The 25,377-nt window shown below is 41.8% G+C and overlaps 1 protein-coding gene across 1 annotated transcript; it reads right to left on the bottom strand.

The window, feature by feature from the left end:
• Positions 1-3,216: 3,216 nt before the first annotated feature.
• LOC126652221 (zinc finger protein 131-like) lies at positions 3,217-20,413 on the bottom strand. The gene is made up of 7 exons (XM_050338891.1): positions 20,272-20,413; positions 17,351-17,489; positions 15,266-15,367; positions 12,752-12,896; positions 11,841-11,915; positions 8,582-9,267; positions 3,217-3,374 (listed from the first exon to the last, which is right to left on the bottom strand). The coding sequence occupies exons 2-7, from the start codon at positions 17,472-17,474 to the stop codon at positions 3,217-3,219; spliced, it is 1,290 nt and encodes a 429-aa protein (XP_050194848.1). The 5' UTR covers positions 17,475-17,489; positions 20,272-20,413.
• Between the last annotated feature and the right edge of the window lie 4,964 nt (positions 20,414-25,377).

Below are 25,377 nucleotides of genomic sequence, written 5' to 3'. Positions count from 1 at the left end.
ATCTCATTAAACAATAAATTGCTAAAATATGCCAAGAAACAAGTTTTCAGTGGCATCAGGCTTTACCTATTGGTCTGATCAGATTGAGGGTCAAACCAAGATCAAAAGAAAAATTGAGTCCATTTGAAATTTTATATGGTAGACACTATGCAATGCAGATTGTAGATAGTGAGGCAGTAGATCAAATAGGCAATCAATATGTGTATGATTACGTTATAGCTGTAGGAAAACAATTTGATAAAAATGCTACGGTGGTGTTAGAACACCAACCAAAACAGCCTGATTGTAAACTACATCCATTCAGTCCCAGTGATTGGGTATATGTTAAGAATCTTTTAGGAGAACCTCTGCAAGAAAAGTGGGAAGGACCTTTCCAGGTGTTGCTGATCACCTTCACAGCAGTCCGAGTAAAAGAGCAACCAACCTGGATCCACTAGTCCTGAGTCAAAAGAGCTCCAGAAGACGGTAAAGCAAGCTCTTAAGGAAACCTGAACCATGGACCTAAGAACAACACTGATTCTCAGACTTTTGATAAGTATAACCATATCCCAAACTCCTACTTTGGAGTGGCCATGGTCGAGTGCACAAATTATAGAATCGTTCCCTTGGGTGGGGATACATTCCTCAGTTGATCCAGAGCCTAGGCCAAGTTTAGTCATTTATGTCCTACATAATAACAGACCATATACACAACAAGACTGGAATAAAGCCAAAGACTCAGTGGATATCATAATAGGAAAATTGTACGATGAAATACAAATAGGGTGCAAAGGTGTTAATACCTTAACACAAAAGACAAAACAGGTCAAGCTGACAGTAACACCCATGATGAACCAATCACTTATATTTAGTCAAATGGACAATGCGAGTAATGATGTTTGGTTTGAAAAATAGGGTCCAATTTCTTGCCTTGGTAGAAACCCAATCTCTAGCTGTCAAATTATTAACATTGGTAGCGAACTACACGGCCAAAGATTTTACTAAAATTCCAGACTACACTGGAAACATTAGTAAAAAGGTTGCACTTGCAATCCAATGTATCCGAACTCAACAATGGTACAATCTATAGCTGCAGGAATACTCAGAGAGGGAACATCAGGGATTTAATGGCCAGTCTTCGCGAGCGAAGATCCGGGGAAGGTCTTTACACCTTCCAGCCTGTGCATTGGATTTTTTAGGTGAGACACAGTGTGTGCGGAACTGAGCCCACCCTTTAATCCTAAGGTTCATCTGCCGGGGCCAAGCAAGCTTGGACGGTGGCAGCGAGGTCCTTAGGACGTAGATGGGTTGCCTTTTAAGGGCTAATGAGCTCCATCTGCCCGGGAGTGTCCCTGACCGGGAAACATCAGGGACATTACCCCAAGAAATCAGAGAATTAATAGCGAGAGAAGATTCCACTACTCAGTTTGAAAAAGAACATCAAGCCTGGTGGCAATTAGTGAACTTCACCTACAATCCACAACATGAAGGAATTGAAGCATATGTGCTCACTATTAGTGCAGCACAAGAACAGGCAATCTTTCCTGTTCTAACCCTGGGAGCTATACACCAAAATGTAATTGTCAGACCCTTAGGTCATAGTGTTTGGGCAAGTTACGATAAGACCAAAGGCAAATGACAATCGATCAGCACTGAGGCATGTATTCCCAGGGAACAGTTAGGATACATCTGTGAAAATGCAGTAATAGAAAATGAAGACCTGTGTTTAGATATCGAAGAAAGTACATGTACCTTTGAAATGTTCTCACACACTAAAGCCCAATCACAAGTATTTTATGTAGGAAATGGATGTGCACATGTCAGAACTGCTTGTGTTAATATTACTATAGATAATTGTCATGAAGAAAACAATGGTACTAATTTTTGTGTATATAATTTCACTAGGATTGTACGTTGGGATTTTAATTATGTTGCATCAGTAACAACACAACAATTGATTAGAATAAATTATACTTTGTATCATGAATATCGATCTTTTTAAGGCAATGCTCAAACACCCGGATGTAGAAAAGTTAGTTCAAGAAGTAAACAGAACAACCCAACTGCATGCTGTGGCAAGTCAAACATGACTCCGAAAATATAAAATCTATTTTAGCTGATGCAGAACGAATCGGAGAACATCATTGGTGGGACATCCTGATAGGATACTCTCCTAAGGCAACGCAAGTGTTTAATTTTCTAATACATCCCATGCTAGTCATATTGGGAGGAATGATCACATTATCTTTCTTGAACATCTACCTGTGGTATAAGTTGAGCATTATCATGAAGAAAACACAAACAATGTGGGGAATGACATTCGTTTACCAAAACCCTTTGTCTTTAGAACTTGACAAGATAATTTGTAAGTCCTGAGAAAAGGGGGGAAATGAAACAGAGCAAGGATTTTTAGATGCTAGAATCCTACTCTGAGGAGAGGCTCACAGACCCCACTTTGAGGAATGCTGCATTTAGGTTAAAGTGACAGAGAGCGTGTGTTATGAGATTAGTTAAGAGAGAGAAGGTACCAGGTTCCGAGAGGCCTGTTCGTGCCTGGTATGCTCTATCCTAATGAAAGATGACAAAAAGTTTGGCCTAGTAGTCATAAATTAGATAGGATGGACATTTGGGGGATGAAGGGCTGAGTAAAGGGGTTTTTTAGTAAGACTTTCGCACATAGTCAGGAAGAGTTGAAAAGTTCATGACGATGAGGAACAGAGAAAATGACCCTCACGAGGCCGAAGAAACAGGAACGACCCCCAGGAATCTACCCAAAAGGATGACTCCACCTCAAACTCTGCCTGAACCCCACCTAATATGAATAACTAGATGATGTAATTTGAATAAATATTCATATAAAATACTGTAATCTCTCACCAAAACTGTATAAATTACCTGACTTTTCACTGAAAGCTAGTTTGTCCAGCGCGAGCTGGCTAGCACCCCAACGTTGCTCGAAATAAATACCTTTGCTGCTTAAAGACCCAAAACTGTCTCTGAGCAGTTATTTTATGCTGCTTTTGGCATCATAACTAAGTATTATGAAGCTCCATATCAGTAATTTAATATTTTAAATGGAACTACTTAGATATAAGAATTTACCCTCATACTGTGTTTGAAGGCAACCTTTATAATTTATTTTACTAAAAATAGTTCTTGGAGACATAAGTCCATTTTTGTTGCCTTTCCTGCTCAGTACTCTCACATTCCCTCAGCACAGGAAGGAGGTATCTAGCCTCAGACTCTGCTACTCCTATTACCCACCTGACATTCATACAGCTTCTTTCTTCCCTTTTTAGCTCCAGCTCCAGACTGACAGGCCGTCAGGTGACATTTGAGTGTACTATTCCTAGCAAAACGCTCATGGCAGTTTGGACATTCAAATGGTTTTTCACCTGTTAAGACAGACACAAGGATTTGTAAGTGTATAAAACCAGCCAGTTTTTGGTCAGCTCTTCCTTTTGTGTAGGTTGATAAATATGCTGTAAAGATGTGGCCAACTGGACTATTCTAGAGAAGAAAGACATTCTATTTAACTTTATGTAAATAAAATGGCAAAAACCTAATGTGGAGTCATACCTCTCATTTATAAAACCAAAACAAAATAAACCAAACAAATCAAAACAAAAACCATACACACAATAATGTAACATAATTCCCAGTGTCATTTAAGGTATATTCAGGTTTTTATGAAAGTTAGGTTATTATTCTGATGAAATATCTTAAAGAAATAGCAGCTATTTCTCTCTTTTCACCTGATAATAATTTAAAGGCTCAACATTAGTATATACAAAGTGACACATTAAAGAAGGAGGCATTTAAATAATACAAAGTTGTATTTTTAAGAACAATGAGAGAGAGAGCTGAAACTAAGCTCCATAAAAAGAAGTTGACACTGAATGACCAGGAAGTAATAATGCATTGGTATTAAAAAAACTAAACCAATCCCCAAAACTTTAATTCGAAGTAGTATATTATTATTACCATCATCAAATAGTAATAAAGAACAACTGCTGTCTCTGTTTACTAATTTTATCATACACAAACACAATGAAATTCAAGGAAATTAAAGTACAAAAAAAAGAAATCCACAAGTAGCCTATGATTCTTGCTTATACACCTAAAGGCCACAGAAAAATGTTAAATGGATAGAACAGTCCCCTTAATGGTTATAAAAGGCTATGTTTTTGGAAACTGTTGTACAGGTAATGCAGAGGATGCTTGAACCACCATCTGTCTCGTAGATCAAACATCACAGACATTGCATGAGCAATCAAATACAGAATCACAGAATCAGCTACATTGGAAAACAGTTTTGAGATCATCAAGTCCAACCTTTGACCCAACACCACCTTGTCTACTAGACCATGGCGCTAAGTGCCACATCCAGTCTCTTCTTAAACACCTCCAGGGACAGTGACTCCACCACCTCCCTGGGCAGCCCGTTCCAATGCCCAATCACTCTCTCTGTGAAGAATTTCTTCCTAATGTCCAATCTAAACTTTGCCTGGAGTAGCTTAAGACTATGCCCTCTTGTACTACTGCTGGTTGCCTGGGAGAAGAGACTGATACCCACCTGGCTACAACCTCCTTTTAGGTAGTTGTAGACAGTGATAAGGTCTCCCCTGAGCCTCTTCTTTTCCAGGTTGAACAACCACAGCTCCCTCAGCCACTCCCCATAAGACTTGTGCTCCAGACCCTTCACTAGCCTCATTGCCCTTCTTTGGACATGCTCCAGCACCTCAATATCCTACCTGAATTGAGGGGCCCAGAACTGGACACAGTACTTGAGGTGGTGCTGATAAAGGGTGATCAAAATATAAAGCAATAATACAAGATTGTAGCCTTAGTTGAGTACTGGTTAATGTTTAGATAGAATAGATAGGGCCTTGCTTGCTTTTGTTAACTCACAGACTGGATATAGTTAATTTTATAATGAAGACTTTAGTGGGAACAGAAAACCTTAGAGTTTCGATAAGGGACTTTGAAGCTCGTGAGAAAGGGACCTTGAAAGTTGATAAAGAAAAGCTCCTGGAGAAGATACCAGTTTTAATTGGACAGTGCCAACTCAGTAGTTCTTAGCAAAGGTAAAAAGTTCAAGTTGAGGAAGACTTCTTACTTCATCCAAAAGACCCCCAAAGACCCCCGAAAGAAAACCCCAAGGGGGCGTTCCAAGGTGGAGTTATAGGAGTGGAGTAAGTTAACGATTTCCCCTCCCACTTTTCTGAAATTTGCTGACACAGCTAATGCATATGTAACACAACTAATGTATATGTAATACAACTAATGCATATGTAACATTATACTGCATAAAGAGTTGAACAAAGGCAATGGGTGTGTGTGATTGGAGGAATTATCCCCCATGTACCTGTTGCTCTGAATAAACATACCTGTTTCAATACTCTTTGCGAGTTTTGGGGTTTGTTTCCACAAGTCAATGCCTCACCAGTGCCGAGTACAGGGGAAGAATCACTTTCCTGCTCCTGCTGGCCATGCTATTCCTGATACAGGCCAGGCTGTCATTGGCCTCCTTGGCCACCTGGGCACACTGCTGGCTCATGTTCAGCTTCCTGTCAATCAGAACCCCCAGGACCCTTTCTGCCTGGCCACTCTCCAGCCACTCTGTCTCCAACCTGTAGTGCTGCATGAGGTTGTTGTGGCCAAAGTGCAGGACCTGGCACTTGGCCTAAGTATATTGGTGAGCAAAGAGAATACCTCAGGAGGTGAGCCCCAGGAGCAAGAAATCAGGCAAGGAAGGCAAGAGACCAGCGTAGCTGAGTAGGGACCTGCTGGTCAAACTAAAGAGCAAGAAGGAAATGCACAGGCAGGGGAAGCAAGGACAGGTATCCTGGGAAGAGTATAGAGATGAAGTTTGGTTGTGTAGGGATGGGGTCAAGGCAGGCCAAGGCAAAGTTGGAGCTAAACTTGGCAAGGGATGCAAAGAATAACAGGAAGGGTTTCTACAGGTATGTCAGCCAGAAAATGGAAGGTGAAAAAAGGTGTTACACCCCCGATAAACAAAGTGGTAGCAATGGACAATAAGAAGGTGGAGAAGCTTCAAACGGACAGAGAGTAGGTTTAGATTAGATATTAGGAAAAAATTCTTCCCTGTGAGGGTGGTGAAGCCCTAGCACAGGTTGCCCAGAGAGGCTGTGGATGTCCCATCCCTGGAAGTGTTCAAGGCCAGGTTGGACAGGGCTTGGAGCAACCTGGTCTAGTGGAAGGTGTCCCTGCCGGTGGCAGGGGGTGGAAAAAGATGAGCTTTAAGGTCCCTTTCAACCCAAACCATTCTATGATTCTATGAATACTACAGGACAAAACTCACACCACAAACCTTCACCCGCCCCGTGATCTGGTCACATTTAAGGAGTTACTTGAAGCAAGGCACTGCCCAGTTAAGGACTGATTTATTCTATTCTTACTCAAATTCTTCAACAATCTTCAACATATTCTGCTCAAATTATCTGAAACTGACAAATCAAAACCAACAGTGGCAATATCCAAAGGTCAAAAAAACCATTGTGTGACTTCTTGCACAGTGTAAATCAATGCTGTGACCTCAGCTGTGCAGGTCACAGCAGCAATGGAAAACACAGAGAATGTATCAACCTGCCTGTAGCTTGAGATGCGCACTGGCAAGCTGGGGAATAAACTCCTCTGCTAAAGGTGACAACTTGCTTCTCTTTCCTGGGTGTCATTCAACTATGAGTTTATAAAATCTCAGATGAGACTAATGAGGGAGGTTCTTGGCCTGATCTAACAATTAATTTTTTTTTCATTTATGAGAACAGGTGAGATTTCACTTGCCAATCATAAGTAACTTTAGGACAGAAATTCTGATCTAAGATAGTCCAATATTGTGTGGTCCTTTATAATCCTGTAGCCACAGGAAGGGGACTGCCCAAAATAAATATTTTTTAACCCAAAGACATTCTTAACAACACAGTGACTTTTATTTGCTCAATATATAAGAAATACTAGGGAATTCAACCATAACCATAAAGTTGCCAAATCATTATTTAGATTTGGTTTAGAGAGAAATAGTAAAGGTTGTTTGTTTGTTTGTTTGTTTTCTTTCTTTTTTTCTCCCCCACAAACACAAAGGTAGGCATTTATCAAATGAACTTCTTGGGATCACTTATTCAAGGTATGCAAATAGAGTCCATTTATTCACTCCTATGGAAGTTGTTATTTGCAGTTCAAAGTATGTTTCCTGTGAAACAAATTTTAGATTCATGAAGAATGGAAAAGACCTTGATTAATTTTTCCCAATAAGTTTGCATAATCTGCATACAAATTACTTCAATTACAGAGTTTTCAGACATGGGTTGATTAATTTGGCTGCTTGGAGCACATCACTGGAAGTGGAAGTAATTAGATTCCATGTGTGATACTTGCATCAATAAATATTTAGAAAGTACTCTGCATCTCCTGTAATATGCTAAGTTGCTTCATCCCCAAAATCCTTTGTCACAACAGCAACCAACATACTGTTATATTTAGTTTATTCTGTTAATCCTCCACAAACTTTTCTCGGAAAAGACTTTTGTTAGGTAGTTTGTATTTGGCTTGGTCATAATGGAGAAACACTCCCTGTTTCATAGAGGATAAGGATTTGCCAGATTTTTCATAAATGCTACTTTTAAGGGGCTATTTGGAATGGATTGGATACCGTGTCATATATCAATACTCAGCAGTCCCATATACAGATGCAAAGAAGTTCAAATTAAAAGGCTTTCGCAACAACAAGTTGCAAAAGAAATAAGACTGCTACCCTCTATTAAATTCTTATTGATGACTCGTGACTGACATATTACACAAAAACATCTGAAAGATCAGGACAACATATATTTTACATTCAGAGAGCTATCTATATAATGTTCAGTACCGATTCAGATAGTACAGACTTTTCAGTGAGATGAAGAAATAGCATCTTAACCTCCCATATTATATAGAAGAAGCACAAGTAATTTTGTACTCAAAAGATGCCGTCCAGATTTCAAAGAGGCAGATTTTACAGTAACAAAAGTCTACTATAGTCACTAGAAATTTTTTGTTGTGTTAATTAACAAAGAAAATGCAATAATAAATGAGATGTCAAGAGCAAGGGGGTATTTTATGCCTAATGCATTAACAGGCATTTGTTCATAAGTTCTGTTAAAGAAACCCTTTAAAATGTATATTCCACTGAGAAGCTCACGGTTCAGATCATATTTCAACAGAAACATTTACTAGTAGAATTGTGAACATAAGAATGGCTCCTCAGTTTGGCACTTTTGAAAAAAAAAACATGCTTTCAGAAATTATTTTGAAAGAAATATTTTAAGATTTAATAGACTTAAGAGAGAAGTTTCATTAGTGCTTTCTGGTTTTAGGCATCCATTTATAACCACCTCAATCCCTCAAAGTTTTTATCAATGTAAAACAAAAAAATAAAATTAAAAAAACAAACCAGCAGTTTAGTTGCAACTAGAAGCCAAGTATTTCTAGCACTCAGAACTCATGCATTTTCTTCAGAATATTCTCTATTTCCCCAAAACATGCAAACCTCCAAAATACTAGAGTCAAAGCCACAAGTACAGGACTATAGGAGTGCTCTTACCTGTGTGCTTTCGGAGGTGCTCTTTAAAATGACCGAAGTGATCAAACTGCTTATCACAGTACTGGCATATATGTATTTTTTTGCCAGGTCTTTGCTTCTTGCTAGCACCACCTTCATCAAGGTGGTAACAGGTGAGATGTTGTTTCAAAGCACTCTCTCGTAGGTACTTTTTATTGCATATGTCACACTTGTAACTCTCAGTAGAGTGTGTTTTCATGTGTTCCTTAAAATGGTAAAACAATTTAAATGAACGGTTACATTTTTCACAGTGGAATAAATTCTTCACGTGGGACAGCTGAAGTTCCACAATTTCAATATCTTCTACCTGTTTGCATGAGGGATCAGTTGCACTGCCACCTTCTTCTTGGATCTGGCATTTTGTCTCTCCTTGACGATACTTACTGGTGATATCAGCCAAAAGAGCCAAAGCAGATTCATCTGATGTACCCATTGTATGTATGTACTTTATAGATTGCTCTGCAGAAGCTACTTCAAGTGTTTCAATGCTGTTATCTTCTACTTCAATCATCCTTTCAGCAATCTCAACATCAATTTCAACAGGCTCCGATTCTGCAGATGGCAGTGTTTCTGTGATAACATTAGAGGTTTCAGCTATCTTCCTCTTTTTTGCTTTATTTTTACCTTGCCTTTGATTTGATTCTAATGGTGATGAATTTTCTTTGTTCCTGCAAAACATTTGCATAAACATAGTTAAGATCTATAAGCACTTACATAACAATTCCTGCCTGATGCTGAGCTTCTGCATTAAATACTAGCTAGCTGTTTCTCAAAGAAGATGAATTATGAATGACCACATAACCTGCACCCATTTCAGAAGCTAATTTGTCCTTAATCTATACACCTTAGAGCTGTAGAATAGCACAGTTAAAGCTGTGGAGCCTTTAACATAGGGTTATTCAAGTGTTTTAAATAGCTCCACTTGAATGATACAAAGCACCTATTCAAGAAGAAAGGTCAGTTAGCCTAATGACATAGGTCTATCTAAGAAACTTGTGAAATTCTGTACTAGGAAAGAACTTCTCCAAAGGAAGGAGTTCTTTGGCCTGTGTACTCAGAAATAAGACTCAAGTTCTTCCTACACTATTCACTTCTTAACTCTGGAGTGTATGCAATTGCCTGCAGCACTTACAGCTTCTTAGAAAACACTACAGTTGTGACTTCAAACGATTATTATAACATCTTGTACTTCAAGAAAACACACAGCTAACAATTGTAATAAAAAAGAAAAGCCACTGGGATGTGGAAGGAGTATTTTAGTTTAATTTATCTAGGCTTAAACACAGTTCTTAGCTCTGTTCCTCTTTTCCTTGCACCATAAACACACAACCCTCTTCCTCCAAGATGTCAGAGATAGCATCCCATCTCAAACACAGACAGAGGTAAGTGGGCCAATGATTTCAAGTCTCACACTCATGATAATCCACAGCATGGATTACATGCTGGAGGTTTTACTATTGATTATCAGTTTTGAAAATGAGTGGCTACCTTCCCCTCAAATCAGGTTTACAAGAGTAATTTGTGCTTTTATCTTCCTTTGCAGCCTGATAATTTTTTTTATGTAGTCTACTCCCTATCACTTTCAGGTTTTCTAGTAATAGGAGTGATAAGGTTTTTCTCCAGTATCTGTATGTCACATGGCAAAGATGTGTAGCTAATGACCTAATGCAGGATACAGCTTATTAAACTGCACCTAACTATATTCAGACACAGGAAGACAGAGTAGCTAAAGTTATAGTTTCATCTAGGATGGATTTCTGATGCTTAGAAGGTGACAATTACTTTGCACATTACTGCAAGGAGCTCCAGGATCACGTACCAAAATAATAATCTGCTCAGTAAAGAGGAGACTGCTGTCCTTGAGTACATTGTGTGGCTCAGGTGTGAAACTGAATGGGGATACACACATACAACACACTGTAATTCAAGGAATAATCATTGTTTGTTTTCTTTTAAGTCTAGATTATGTGCTGTGCAACTCTTTGATGCGTTACACAAATGGTTAGTTCTATAATAACATCTACTTTAGCTGAAGTTTCTGAAGCTTACCCCTTTCGTTCAAACCTCAGATAGGGGCACTGTACTGCAATTTGTCCCCTTCCTACCATGAAGGAGAAAACTGAGACTGACAGGTAGTACTCAAGTTTGTTTTTCTAACCAAAAACACCTGACCAAAAATCTACAAACAATGGAAATAACTCTAAGAATAAACTGGCTTCAACATGTGTGTGTTAAGCCAGACATTTATTTCCTTGTAACATAAGAATTTCAGCATCTACTAGTGATGCATAACGAACAAACTGCATAACATTATACAGTAGTGGGAATTAATTGCAGACTAGACAGTTTAGCTTGATGGACTGATATGAATCCTGGTTCAACAGCTCTACCAGTGTACACAGACTCAAAGTGATACCAATTAGAACATAGGTTTTCAATTTCAAGGGTCTGAAATTTCTCAAGCAGACAGCAAAGGTCTGCTTTTCCCTGAATGAAAAAAAAGTTCTTTTGGTGATACTGATGCCTATGGATTTTTTTGATTTTTAGTTTTTTGTAGATTTTAGAAGTAGCTGTAGACTGTCACACTTTAGCACAGTAGTTTACACATACCCCAACCCTATTACCCCATTTCATATTGAACTTCCTAAATTCCTTTAGTTTGTTTAGACTTCCCTCAAGGTAGGTCTTGATTCTGTTTAAGAACATTTGCACCCTGGTTTGAACAACAAGATACACCAATAGACAAAGTAACCTTCAAAACCCGGAACCTTGGAGGAGCTCCAAGGACTGGACATGCTGAGACAAAGAGGAAGATGAGGAAGGGGGGTCTCAGGACCCCTGACTCAATTTCCGGGGGGGCAGAACTGGCAGTCGGATAGATCAGGGATTGGATGGACTGTACCATAAATTGTGTAACCCCTGGACATGTGGTACGCGTGTCTCTGTACTCCCTGTGGTTGAAGGCCGTCTATTAAAACTGCTCTCTACCTTATCTCTACTAATGATTGCCTGGTGAGTCTATTTTTGGTTCCCATTATCTTAAGGCAACAATACCATGTTTAATCTTAATAATGTCGAAAAAGGGTGTTGGTGGGGTTGTAGAACTAGAAATGCACAATCCTATCTTTCCTCTTAAAAAAACCCCAACATACTTATTCAGCTCTGCTACCCATCAACAGAATAACTTGATTCAAAAAAACACAAAAAAACAATGATGTTGAAAACCAAGTTTCCAGGGTACCATGTCATGGAGGTTTTGTTTGTTTGACTCCCAGAGGAACTCTGTGTCAGTGCCACTCTCCTTAGCTTAGTGTGCCTAAGGGGAGATAAAGAAGAAACAACAGTCTTTCCTTAACCTGAACACAAAGACCTTTCAGCAGATTTAGAAGAGAAAGCAAGGATAACCATAATGCTGGCAGGTATTTATTGCCATTTCCTCTGCTTCATGACAGAAGAACAGTGTAGCATACGGAAGGAATGAGAACATGACAGCACTTTGTGAAAGGGAAGGAAGGGGAAGAAAAACAGCATTATGGGAATGGCACCAGCTTTTCTCAGGTTGGAGTTTGGTAATGGATTGCAGTTCCTTGTACTGTTTCTTGTACAGTACTGGATAAAAGGTGCTACAGCAACATTTGATTAAGTACTGATCCTATATGAAACCAATTATAACAATTACATTTGTTCAAGAAGTTTGAGAGATTAATTTTGCAACAAGTTTTAAAATCACTTCCTATTCTCTGGAAAGCAGAAATCTGCATGAAATCAAAACACCAGCGCAAACTTGTTAATGTGGTCTAATAACCTGAGAGACATTGTCACTGTACAGCCAGCTGTCAATCAGGTGTGGGTAGTCAGATAGTATAGAGGCCTGGTATTAGTTATCATGAAGTCACAGCCCTACAATGTCTGCAACATTTACATCCATGTCACTTGTCATCAAGTTCTAGCCCAAAGAATGTGACATTCATTTTTTTAGCCTGTATAATTCTGACCCATATCTTATAGTACAAGAGTATACAATACCACACAAGTTTAGGAGGTTCTAGGATAAAGAAGAGCACTGCAAAATACTGGCAGTCAGCTCTCGTAAAAGGATTCTTAAGACTCTCCATTTCAGGGTTGGGAAGAAAAAGAGGCTTATGTGTTTACCTGATTTCAAGTGCTTTGATCGCTTCTAACATCTGTAGATACTCAGCTGCTTTCCAAACATCATTTGCTTCTTCCTCACCTTGGACCATTAGTTTTGCTGTATAGGTGAACTCAATTAGGTGACGAAATGCTATGTTACTTACACCTGTTTACAAGCAAGAAAAACAGTCTCTCTTAGCAATTCCTCAGTCTTGCACACTTGCCTGCTCACAGTACTCCAGGAACCAGTTTCATGAAGATGTCACCCTTGAAAGGCTCCCATTTGAATAAAAAGTCTACCATAGAAACACATGAATCTGGAAGAACTAGAGTCATTCCATGACAAAGATAAAAAGAAGAATAAGATGGACAAAAAGTTACTTGCATAAAATAATAAAAAGTTCATATTTAAACATAAAAATATGATCTCTCTCAAGAGAGCTCTGAGTAGCAAGCTACCAGAAGCTGAAATGCTCCAGGAAATTGCTCCTTGCCTACCAGGCAGGTATAGCTCCACATCTATCCTGTTCTTGCACCGCAGCCAAGGTATCTTTTCAATTTTTCTTCAGAGGAAGTATTTTCCAGTGGCAATAACTACCTGTACTGGTTTTGGTTGGGACAGAGTTAAATTTCTTCATAGTAGCTAGCATGGGGCTATGTTTTGGATTTGTGCTGAATCATAGAATGGTTTGGGTTGGAAAGGATCTTAAAGATCATCTAGTTCACACCCCCTGCCATGGGCAGGGACACCTTTCACTAGACCAGGTTGCTCCAAGCCCCATCCAAACTGGCTTTGGACACTTCCAGGAATGAAGAGTCTACAACTTCTCTGGGCAACCTGTGTGTGAGGAACTGGACTTTTTTAATCGCCTTAAAACATTGCTATTGGAGTGAGCTGTGCAATTCCCTTTCCAGGGGACTGAAGATAAGGCTGAGGGGAGAAGGCCCTAGGGGCAAAGTCTTGGGTGTGTGATGCCTATCTAAAGGAGACCAGTGGCACTCTCTGGGTATGTGATATTTATCTCCTATGGGCCAGGCCATGTCAAAGGGGCCATGTGCACACACATCCATCACTACCCTGAGGAGGCCTCTTAGTAGGGGTGCCTTTGAAGCACCCTCATCCCCAAGCCTAAATGACTTTGCAAAAACCAGTGCTTTCAGCCTCTGCAAAAGCGGCTCCCCACACACATGGGGCAGGACCAGGAGGGTTTCTGAGGGTATATAAACCCACTGAATTCTGTGTTTTGTGGGCTTCTTTCCCCCATCACTCCCCAACAGACCAAGACACCAGTGACAACAGCAACCAAGTTCACCAGAGACCTTTGAGTGGTGACTGTAACATTTATTCTTCTCTTTCTTTCTTTTAACTCTTGTTCTTTCCTCTCTTTCTTTCTCTCTTTTCCCTTGCACATTTTCTTGGGTGGCTATATTACAACCAAAATGGCTACATACCTGTTTTCCTTTGCAACCAAATTATTCTAAAATAAGTCATATATATATATATGCAAACACTGATGACCTAGGGATATAATAATAAAACAAAAGTTACTCCTGCTTGGCAGGGCAGGTTGTAACACTGTGCCAGTGCCTCACCACCCTCACAGTAAAGAATGTCTTCCTAATATCTAATCTAAACCTACTGTCTGCCAGTTTGAAGCCAATGCCCCTTGTCCTGTCATTCCAGGTCCTTGTAAATAGTCTCTCTCGATCTTTCTTGTAGGCTCCCTTCAGGAAGGTTGCAATTAGGTCACCCCAAAGCCTTCTCTTTTCCAGGCTGAACAAACCCAGTTCTCTCAGCCTTTCCTTGTAGAAGAGGTGCTCCATCCCTCTAATGAACTTGGTAGCCTCCTCTGGACTAGCTCCAACAGGTTGATGTCCTTCCTATAATGAAGCAGTGTTGATAACACACTGATGTTTCAGTTACTGCTTAGCAGAGCTAAGGCCTTTTCTGATTCTCACACCGCCCTGCCAGTGAGGGGCTGGGGGTACGTGGGAGGTTGGGAGGAGACACAGCCAGGACAGGTGATCCCAACTGACCCAAGGGATATTCCAGACCATACGACATCACGTTCAGCATATAAAGCGGGGGTGGGGGGCAGGTGGAGGGGCCACTGCTAGGGGACTTGGCTGGGCATCAGTCAGTTGGTAGCAAGCAACTGTTTTCCTTTGCATCACTTGTCTTCCTTAGGTTTTTTCCTCTCTCTTTTCTCTTTTACTTATAATGTTTACAAAGTTATTATTTCTTTGTAATTATGAAACTGGTTTAATCTCGACCCACGAGTTACTTTCTCACTTTTACCCTTCTGATTCTCCCCCCCCATTCCACTGGTGGAAAATGAGTAAGCCTGGCTCTGTGGTGTTTAGTTGCCAGCCAGAGTTAAACCACAACACAACCTCAGAACAACTCAAGAGCTGATATTTAAAGAGCTAATCAATATGATCAAGTATGCATTGAAGCCCATACCAGGAATACTACATTAATTTTGAGCTTGGGCACACAACTCTGAAGGTTTTTATTTGCATGAATCAGACTACCTTCAATTTCCACCAAGGGCTCCTGAGTGAAATCTTGGAAGAATTTGTAGAAGAACTGGCTACAGGCAGCAAGAACAGCCTTATGAGCTTTGAAATGGTGACCTACAAAGACAGACAAAAAATTTGGTTTAGGATAACACCTTCTTTACTCATAGTGCAGAATAAGTACAGATGCAGAGAAGAGAACAGCTGCAGGATCACCCAGTCTACAAATCTATTCCAGCAGTACATAGTCACTTAGTATGTCTCCTTGTAACATGGGATACCACTGCAGCTAGCCTGTCCCATCTTATGCAGATCCTTGCTGACATCACTGACCTTGTTGAAGCTCTGCAATTCAATGAGCTGAAGGACTCACTCTAGTCTTTCTCTTTTCAGATATGTCAATTGTGGGAAGATCCTGTTGAAACTTTTTCCCATATGTCTTTGGCTCAGCTCTCAGGTTTTATCCAAGTTCTCCTTAGTTTTTGCTGCTCTTACATATGGATGTATTTAATCATCACTTCTGCCAGCATAAAGATCCCTGCAGAAAAAAGTAGTTCTGCTGTGTTCTTCCTGTTTTCTAGACTGTGTATTCCTCATCACTGTGTTGCCTTCTCCCTGGTGTGGGCATGAACACTCTGAAGGCTCCATGGGACAGAGGTAAAAGAAGCAACATGGATTAGAACTACACAGCTGCACAAGAAAACAGTTTTGAGCTCAACATGTGGATTTTGTAATACTAGAGCAGGAACAAACATTCAGGCTAAGTTTTGTGCAAGCATTGTGAGTGAAACTACAATGATTCTAAAGAGTAATGTTTTCTTCATTTGCTTACCTTTTTCTAATCCAGGCTCTGTAGGACCCTTTTCTTTCAAGTAAAGTCTAGCTCTCCTTTTAAGGATCAGATGGTACTCCTTTAGCTAGGTCTGTCCTAGTGGACACTGCCTATCTTCCTTGAAGTGCTCATCCATTCTAAGACATGTTCGGGATAAGAAGCAATCTTAGGTGTTCTATCAGACACCACCTTTTTGAATGAAATAATGAGTATTTATATCTCCATCTTCCTTTTACACTAATACTTATGTCTTTAGAATTCATAGAAAAAGTGAGTTGTTCTACCCTATTTAAACTATATATTAAAATAGTAGGCAGATACCAGAGAAGCAAGAAGGCAGTCTTTTTTTTTTTAAATAATCAACCAATATTTGTACAAGTTCTCTGCATGCAAACAATCAGTTCAAGTTAGGGAAAGATATTTTTACAATGTTTTGGAAATCCTTAGACAACACATTAAATATAGCCATTTCAAAGTGGGTTTCTATCTGAAAATATTTAGCCCCTTGTTTGGAAGGGGCTCCCTATTCTCCGCCTCTACTCTGTTCTCATGAAACCCCACCAGCACTGCATCCAGGTCTGGAGTCCTCAGCACAGGAAAGATGTGGATCTGTTATAGCAGGTCCAGAGGAGGCCACAGAGATGATCAGAGGGCTGCAGCACCTCTCCTATGAAGACAGGCTGAGAGAGAGAGATGGGGCTATTCAGCCTGGAGAAGACACTGGGGACAACTTAGAGCACCTTCCAGTGGCTAAAGGGGGCCTATAAAAAAGAGAATGACTTTTTACATGGGCAGATAGTGATAGGACCAGGAGGAGTGGTTTTAAAATAAAAGAGGAGAGATTTAGATTAGAAAGAAATTCTTCCCTGTGAGGGTGGTGAGGCCCTGGCACAGGTTGCCCAGAGAAGCTGTGGCTGCCCCATCCCTGGAAGTGTTCAAAGCCAGGTTGGACAGGGTTTGGAGCAACCTGGTCTAGTGGAAGGTGTCCCTGCCCATGTCAGAGGGTGGAATGATGAGCTTTAAGGTCCCTTCCAATCCAAACCATTTTGGGATTATATGAAAAACAGAAGAAAAATTATTAATCACTGCTGGAGACTGTTCAGCCCAAGATTAATAAATGAAACTCTGTAAACAATTCACACATCAATACAGAGCCAAGAATTTGTTAGCGGGCAAGTTTGACAGCTGACCTGTGACAAACCCAACAGCTTCCCAGAACAGTTTTCAGAATTCTCTAGATATCAACTGGTTCTCGGGAGTATACATACCATCGACAATCAGAGTGATATCTGTAAACTGGTCCTGTTCACGTTGTTCATTTAGTCTATCCAAAATAACTTTATAGTGTTCAGGGAATTCCTGGATACATTCCATCATTTCTTCGGCTTCCATGGCAAAAGGATTAATCTGCAAAAGATGTGGTAGGACAGTAAGAATACTGTGCCATTTAGAAAGTACTATGCACAGTCAGGTTAGTATACAAACATGAACTAACTAGCACTTTTCAGGGACTAAAAAGCCAATAGGAACACCAAACTGTCTTGGTAACAGGTTTACCTGATTTTAGCTGACAGGTAGGAAACAGTTAATGAAGCATGGCCTTATTTATACACATGAAAAAACAGTCAAAGTGGGTAAGTGCATTTCTACATTCTACAGATTCAGTAGGGACCCACCTCCCTCAAAGCAAATACTGTAACATCTCCACTGCTAACTATTCTACATCTCAGCAGCATAATGTCAGAATCTTTATAGTTACTTCTTGCAATTCTACCAATCCTCTTTGTGAAAGAATGGTTCTGGACATTTTCATACTTGTCACATTTCGTATATAGGAAACACAAGACGTTTAGTTCCTTTAAATAAGGATGTAATAAAACAGTATTTTTCAGTTTTTGGGTACATAGGAGTTGCCAGGGATTTAATGTGTTGTCACACCCAAGAACAAAGAGCTTCTTATTTACTCAGCCTTCTTACACTTCTCCCCCTACAAGGTGAAACATTCTTTGCAAACCTTTTAAGAGATATGTATGCTTGTAATCTCATGGTTTTTTCTCCCTTACTTGTACAACAAACATAGCTGGGGGTGGGAGTTGCAGAGATCCTCAAACCTGAAAAGGTTTAGCAGAAGTCTGTGCCTGTGGATGAGACACAGATGTTGGTGTGCTGCTGATGCAAAAGAATCTCTGGAGAGAGTCCAAGTGCTTCAATGAAAGCATTTCACAAATTAACTCTGGGCAAAATGACTTCAGATCTGTGCAGCAACACTCATCTTCAACTTCCACATTCACATGGCTCTCACACTGAGAATGCCACAGATAAAGCAAAGACATTTCAAAGTCACATTAATGCAGAAACTTTGTTTTCATAGTGCAACTCACTTTGAAGAACATATGGTTTCTAAGAGATGGTCATTGGGCTTGAATGAGTGAAGGGTACGTCTCAAATTCCTTTATTGTTTTACTTAGTATGGACAAAAGAAAGTCAGGGGAGCAGCTAGTATCAAGCCAAACATTGAATATAGAGATGGAAAATTCTGGTGTGGCAAAGAAGCAGTTTTCTTTAGAGTGCTAGAAGTGATTCAAAGAAATCCTTAAATGATGTGTAAAGCACACTTTTATTATGGGGAGATGCAGGGGGTTTTGCCCCTCCCTGTGCATTCCACCGAGAAAAGAAACACAACAGCTTTTTATACATTTGAAGGAGTGAGTTTCAAAATTATCTATCACATACACTCTTTACAAAGTCTGCCTTATCTAAATAGACATTTGGTTGCCTAACTCCTATTCTTATTACTATAGTTACATAAAGTTTTATCATTTCAAACAGCTTAGGTTTCCCCCACCCCTCTTCTGTCTCCCTTGCCATGCTACATGCTAAAAGTCTTTCCTGCTTTCCCTGACAGTCCCTTTTGTTTACATAAGCTAGCTTTATCTTAATTGCCCACAATTTGGGCAGCAACCTTCTTTCAAGCAGTTACAATCTTGCAAAGTCACACTTAACATAGCTAAATTTTACTAACATAGCTAAATTTGTATTGTATTTTATCTTGTCTTTATTTCAGAAGAAACTAGATAACAGGTGCTCCCTAACTTGTGCAGATCTTCTGTACATGATTGGAATTGAAAAGTCCTGAGCTGATGCCACCATGTTTGCTAACTCCCCTGTGCAGCTGCGTAAATCCTACCTCATTTCCAACAAACACATACTGGAGAAGAATTACCTGGCTATGATAAAAGCAAAGTTATTGTTTTATGACTAACAGACATCAAGTGAAGGAAACTGTGGAATTCCTATTTTTACCACAAAACACACTCTTTTTTGCATCTCAGAAAAACTGTCCCATGGAGAAATTATTTTGCCAAGAGATGGAAAAAAGAAGAGCCGAAGCAACTGCTTATGGAAGTTTAGTTCTATCTGCTATCACTGCTTTGCCAGGAAGATGCTGAAATACATATCGGGATCTCGTGAGGGCAAGGGAGAAAGTGAGGTTGAAGGAAGAGAATGCTGCTGCCTTCACCTCATCTGTAATGATATGTCTAAGACAGATGATCAGCATCTTTCTTCCATCCATTGTTCCATAAAGTCTCATGTGGAAAGGTGTCAGCCATTTTACTTCACTGCTTAATTTTTTCTTGCCCATTTTTGACACATTGTACAAGGATATATGACTTGCAGTTAAAAACACAATTCCCTAAAAGTTAAACCAATAAAAATTTCAACCTCAAATCTCATCATTTCCACCTATCCCGAATTTACTTCCAAATTGCATGCTTGTAGGGAGATCTTACATCCCCCTCCAAAATAACAGAGCAAGCCCCCCCAATCTAAGAAATTTTAAAAAGTTTCAGTCTCTCAGAACACTAAAAATCACAAATAAAAAACTGACTTACGATAGGTAATTTATTGTCCCAAATTAACACAAAACTAGTAAAAAAGCGTGAATTTATCACACATCTAAATACAGTTGCAGCATCCATTGACTCTTCTCATTTTAAACTCTGTAATATTGCAGAAAAAAGCCCAACAGAACAGTATATGTTCAATGAGAGCATAACTACTTTGGAGCAAGAAGTGAAATGCACAGTCCTCAGGAAAAAAACAAGAAGCCAAGAAAGGCAGACAGAAGTGATCCAAGTTGACAGGCTCATATATGAATGATGAAAACTGGATTAATTCAGTTATTTACCTGGATTTTTCAGCAGACCCAGTTGACTTCTGACTTTACCTTATTAACTTCTGACACTAGATGCATCTCACACAATATGCATGCAATCAGCAGATCTGTTCTTATAAATCTACCTCAATTAAGCCATTTTATTATTTCCAAACTCCTGGACTTCAACAGGAACTCCTGTTATTTCAGGAAAAAGATATTTGTCTAAATGGATCATACACAAATGCAGGCAGGCAGAGCAGGCAACACATAACAGCAGACTGAGCACTGGTCAAACCACTGCCATGTCATTGTAGCCACATCAGGAAAGGAGAATGAGGGGTGTTTGGAGGGTAACAGCAGTGGTTGCTTCAAGATAACACAGACACGAGAACTACTTGTGCAATTTGCTATGTATTTTTCTGCAAAAATAACAGCCACAGCGCAAGGACATGAGCCAGCCCCTCAGTTCCCTCTCAATCGCACACAAGGCCTCACTATCTCTGAAGCGACCCAGGCACCCATGCCCCGACGAGCAGGGCAGGGCACAAGCTAGGTGTGGCGCTGCCAAGGGGCACGAGAGGCCTCCAGTTGTTCATAGCGGCTGCGAGGCGGAACTGCGACCTGCCGCTAAAACCCACCGGCTCGAGTCTCCGCGGAGCTCTCGAAAGCGAGGCCGAGGCCCAACCCCGTCAAAGCCCCTCAGAGCCCCGCGCACCCCGTGGTCAACCACAGCCCCACTGGCGGGCGCTGGCGGTAATCAGCGCGAACCCCGCCAATCGTAAGGCGGCGGCAGAGCCCGGCCCAGGTGGAGAAGCAAATGAGAGCCCGCCGAGTCCCAGGAGCGTCAGAAGGTTTCATTAGTGCTGAGGGCTTGTTGGGTACGGGCACTCGCACTCCGAGAGTGGTGTGGGCGACCGCCGGCAGGTGCGAGTATCACACGAGGGCACTCCCGAGAAGGGGACCCGACCAGTGCTGGCCCGAACGTACGTTCAGCAACACCGCCACCTTATTAGTCGTTATTACGTCATCAAATCGCGCATTAAATACATTCCTTTTCAATTCCCGGCCGGGTCGCACCCTGGAGGCAGTTTCGCTGAGTAACTCACCGTGAGGAGCTCCTTCGTCCTGCCGCGCTCTCTCTGCTATTACCGTTTCCTGCTTCCTAAGACGTTGAAAAGCGGGACAGGCGCCGGCCAATCGCTACTCGCACTCCTGGCCTGCACCGCGTGCGGAAGTGACGGTAGGGTCACCTTTCACACGACAGGGTGCGGAGGGGGAAGGGGTACGGTTCGACTGCTCGGAGCATTCTGAGAGTTGTAGTCTGGGATGTGTGCGTGTGTCAGCACCGTATGGCTGCAGGCAGAGAGCGGTCGTTGGAGGTGGGTGACGCCGCCGTGAGAAGCTGGGGCGGGCCTGGGGGCAGGCGGGCTACTTCCCCCAGGATTGGCACATCGCCGTGTCGCTGGCTCTCTCCGCAGGGGAGCAGGCAGTGCCCACGCGGGTTGGGGCAGCCGCGAGAACTGGCAGCTCCGACGGTCATTTCGTACAGTCTCGGCCCTGAGCTGCGGTGGGAGCCCCGGCGCCGGCGGGTGCCCATTCCTCTCGGTAGGACGGCTGTATGGAGGAATGGCCTCGGCTGTTCTGCCCTTGGGAGGGAGAGAGCTGCTTTCTGAACATGAAAGAAAAATGCAATTAAATTCATCATTAGGGTAAGATTAAACACCGTCGTTTTTACCCAGATTTAAAGTCTTTATGTTTACCAGTTTCATAAATGAGCCAACAGGTACGTGCAGATTGCTTGTAACAGAGTACTGGCAATATTTGACTGCCCTTATTCTGTTATGGAAATTACATGTGCTAACCACCATAATAGGGTTCAACTCTAGGTTTCTGCTGAATCAATAAGCCAAAAGGACCTTCTTCTATGCAGTCCTTTCTATTAGTAGCACTACAGCTTAAGCTGGATGCTTCCAAGAGGGACCTTGAACAAAAAAATCCCTGGGCAATTATACCCTTAACAATCTTAATTCCCCACCCATCATGCAACAGTTCAGACCAGTAGTAATAGTAGGGTCTGGTGTCTTCTGGTTCTTCATCACTGTCTCTAGGCGTGCCATTTCTTATCTCTAAGGTTGCAGTTTCTATTAATGAATGTTCATAGTGGTTTCATGCTGCTTGAATTCATATTTGGTTTAGTTCAGTTATAATGTCACTGTGGTTGTATTCATTCCTCTTTTGTGCTACCACCTATACATTCTAAATTTTTTAGCCTTTTCTGCATTTCACTAGGAGCTTTTATGCCCTTTCCTCTTAGTGGTTGAGTCCACATAAGGTGTGGACCACTGTTTTATGGCAGTGGATCCTTATGGTAAAAAGGAAAGGCTGAAGGCTTTGTAGCAGCACTGCTCTCCAGCCTCCCATTCCCCCAGTCTGTCCATACATCTGGGGTTGCCCCATCCCAGGGGCAGAATCTGGAACTTGCCCTTGTTGAACTCCATATTGTTGGTGGTTGCCCAGCCCTCTAATTTTTGAGGTCTTTCTGCAGGGCCTCCCTGCCTTCAAGGGAGTCAGTAGTTCCTCCCAGTTTTGTGTCATCTGTAAACTTGCTTAATATCCCCTCCAGTCCTGCATCCAAGTAATTTACGAAGATGTTGAAGAGCACAGGGCCTAAGAGGGAGCCCTGCGGAACCCCACTAGTGACAGGTCACCAGTCTGATGTTACCCCAGTCACTATTACCCTCTGTGCTTGACCCATCAGCCAATTGCTCACCCATCGCATGATGTGCTTATCCAGCTGTGGGCTGGACAGTTTGTCCAGAAGGATCCTGGGAGAGACAGTATCAAAAGCTTTACTGAAATCCAAAAAGATTACATCAACTGGCTTCCCTTGATCAACCAGGTGGGGAACCTTGTCTTAAAAGGAAATCAGGTTTGATAAGCAGGACTTTCCTCTCATGAAGCTGTGCTGGCTGTGACTGATGAATGTGTTGTCTTTCAGGTGTTTTTCAATACCTCCCAGAATAATCTGCATAACTTTACCAGGCACTGAAGTGAGACTGACAGGCCTGTAGTTTCCAGGGTCTTCCTTGAAAATCAGGACAATGTTCACCAGCTTCCAGTCAACTGGGACTGCTCTGGATTCCCAAGACTACTCAAAAATCATCGAGAGAGGTTTTGCAGTGACATCAGCCAGCTCTTTCAGGATTCTGGGATGAATCCCATCAGGCCCCATAGATTTGTAGGGATCCAGCTGGAGCAGCAGATCCAGTCAGGTGAGCAAGGGGTGTTGCCAGGACCATTTGTGGAAGATTTAAATGGCTATAGGGAGCATGAGTGACCCCGAACCGTGGTGAACAGGGGTGTGGCATGTCAGTGAGGGTGTGGCATGGCAGTTTGAGCAGGCAGGGTGAGCAGAAAGGACGCAGCCACCCTCCTGGCTCCTGGTGGTGGGTTGTGTGTTAGGTGTGGATGTGGTGGGGTGGTTTGTTTTTTTTTTCCTCCAACTTGACTAGATCCAACAATTGTTTCCAGACAGTCAAAAGCCATTACTGCTGCTGCCAGCAGGAATGTGGTGACACAGACAGAACCCCCCAAAAAGCATGCAGCTGTCCAGATCACTGGCTGCTGGGAGTGTCTGAGCCTGGTGTTGGTACCAGAGGACAGTGCAAAAGACACCTGTGTGCAGTGTGAATGGGTGAATGATCTGCTCTGTCTACTGGCAAAGCTTAAGGAAGAAGTAGAAAGGCTAAGAAGTATTAGGGAGAGTGAAAGGGAAATAGACTGGTGGAATTACACTCTTCCAACCCTGAGAGAAACTCAGCAGGAGTGAGAGAAGCCCTGTCCCTCTTGCCATCAGGCAGAAGGAGGAGATGTAGTAGATAGGAGGTAATGGAAATGGGTCCCTGCTCAGAGAGGTAAAAGAATCCCCTCCTGACCCCCATCACCTTCCCAGCTGCACTTACAGAATACATATATGAGGCCCTGGATCTACAGAGTCAGGCAGAGGACACTAGAGAAAAAAATCTGTCTGGAGAGTCTCCCAGTTGCACTCCATCTACTAGACGGATCACAACCACAGCTATTAAGAAAAAAGGAAGGGTAGTTGTAGTAGGTGACTCCCTTCTGAGGGGAACTGAGGACCCTGTATGCCAACCGGACCCATCCGACAGGGAAATATGCTGCCTCCTTGGGGCCCAGGTAAGGGATATTACCAGGAGACTCCCTGAGCTAATTCAACCCTCTGATTATTACCCACTGCTGGTTGTCCAAGTTGGCAGTGATGAGGTTGATAAGAAGGGTACCAGGGTAATTAAAAAGGACTTCAAGGCTCTGGGTCGATTGGTTGATGGGACAGGAGTGCAGGTGGTATTCTGCTCAGTTCCTGCAGTAGCAGGGATGAATGATGAAAGGAACAGGAAAGCCCATGTTATCAATAAGTCACCTAAGGACTGGTGCCATCAGTGGAATTTTGTTTTTTTTTGATCATGAGGCAATTTTTAGGGCACCAGGCCTACTTGAGTCAGATGGGCTTCATCTATCTTTTGCAAGGGCAAAAGAACCTATGAGTTGGCAGGGCTGATCAAGAGGACTTTAAACTAGGTTTGAAGGGGGAAAGGGATGAAACCAGGCTCTCCAGAGATGAAGGGTGGTAAGCCAGAGTTAGGGGTGAAATCAGCAGCCCAGCTGAAGTATATGTACACCAATGCATGCAGTATGGGTAACAAACAAGAGGAGCTGGAAGCCATCATGCAACAGGAAAGCTATGACGCAGTTGCCATCATGGAAATGTGGTGGGATGACTGGCATAACTGGAGTCCTGCAGTGGATGGCTACATCCTCTTCAGAAGGGATAGGCAAGGTAGGAAAGGTGGAGGGGTGGCTCTTTATCTTAGGGAATCTCTTGACTCTGTAGAACTTGAGGTTAGTGACAATATGGTTGAGTGCCTATGGGTAAGAATCAGGGGGAAGGCCAACAAGGCTGACATCTTGATGGGAGTCTGCTATAGACCATCCGACCAGGATGAAGAGGTGGATGACTTATTCTACAAACAGCTGGTGGATGTTTCAAGATTGCCAGCCCTTGTTCTTATGGGAGACTTTAAGCTGCCAGATGTCTACTGGAAACTCAATACAGTG

The sequence above is a fragment of the Myiozetetes cayanensis genome, unplaced genomic scaffold, assembly GCF_022539395.1.
Source record: "Myiozetetes cayanensis isolate MyiCay16 unplaced genomic scaffold, myiCay2020 scf70, whole genome shotgun sequence".
In the NCBI taxonomy this organism is placed as follows: Eukaryota; Metazoa; Chordata; class Aves; order Passeriformes; family Tyrannidae; genus Myiozetetes; species Myiozetetes cayanensis.
This window is presented reverse-complemented; position numbering and strand designations above follow the sequence as displayed.

Excerpts from the sequence above, each read along its gene's own strand:
- LOC126652221 (XM_050338891.1), bottom strand. The coding sequence starts at position 17,474 with ATGGAAGCCGAAGAAATGATGGAATGTATCCAGGAATTCCCTGAACAC. Across the intron at positions 15,368-17,350 it reads TATCACTCTGATTGTCGATG|GTCACCATTTCAAAGCTCAT; the intron begins GTATGTATACTC and ends CTGTCTTTGTAG. Across the intron at positions 3,375-8,581 it reads GCACCTCCGAAAGCACACAG|GTGAAAAACCATTTGAATGT; the intron begins GTAAGAGCACTC and ends CTGTCTTAACAG.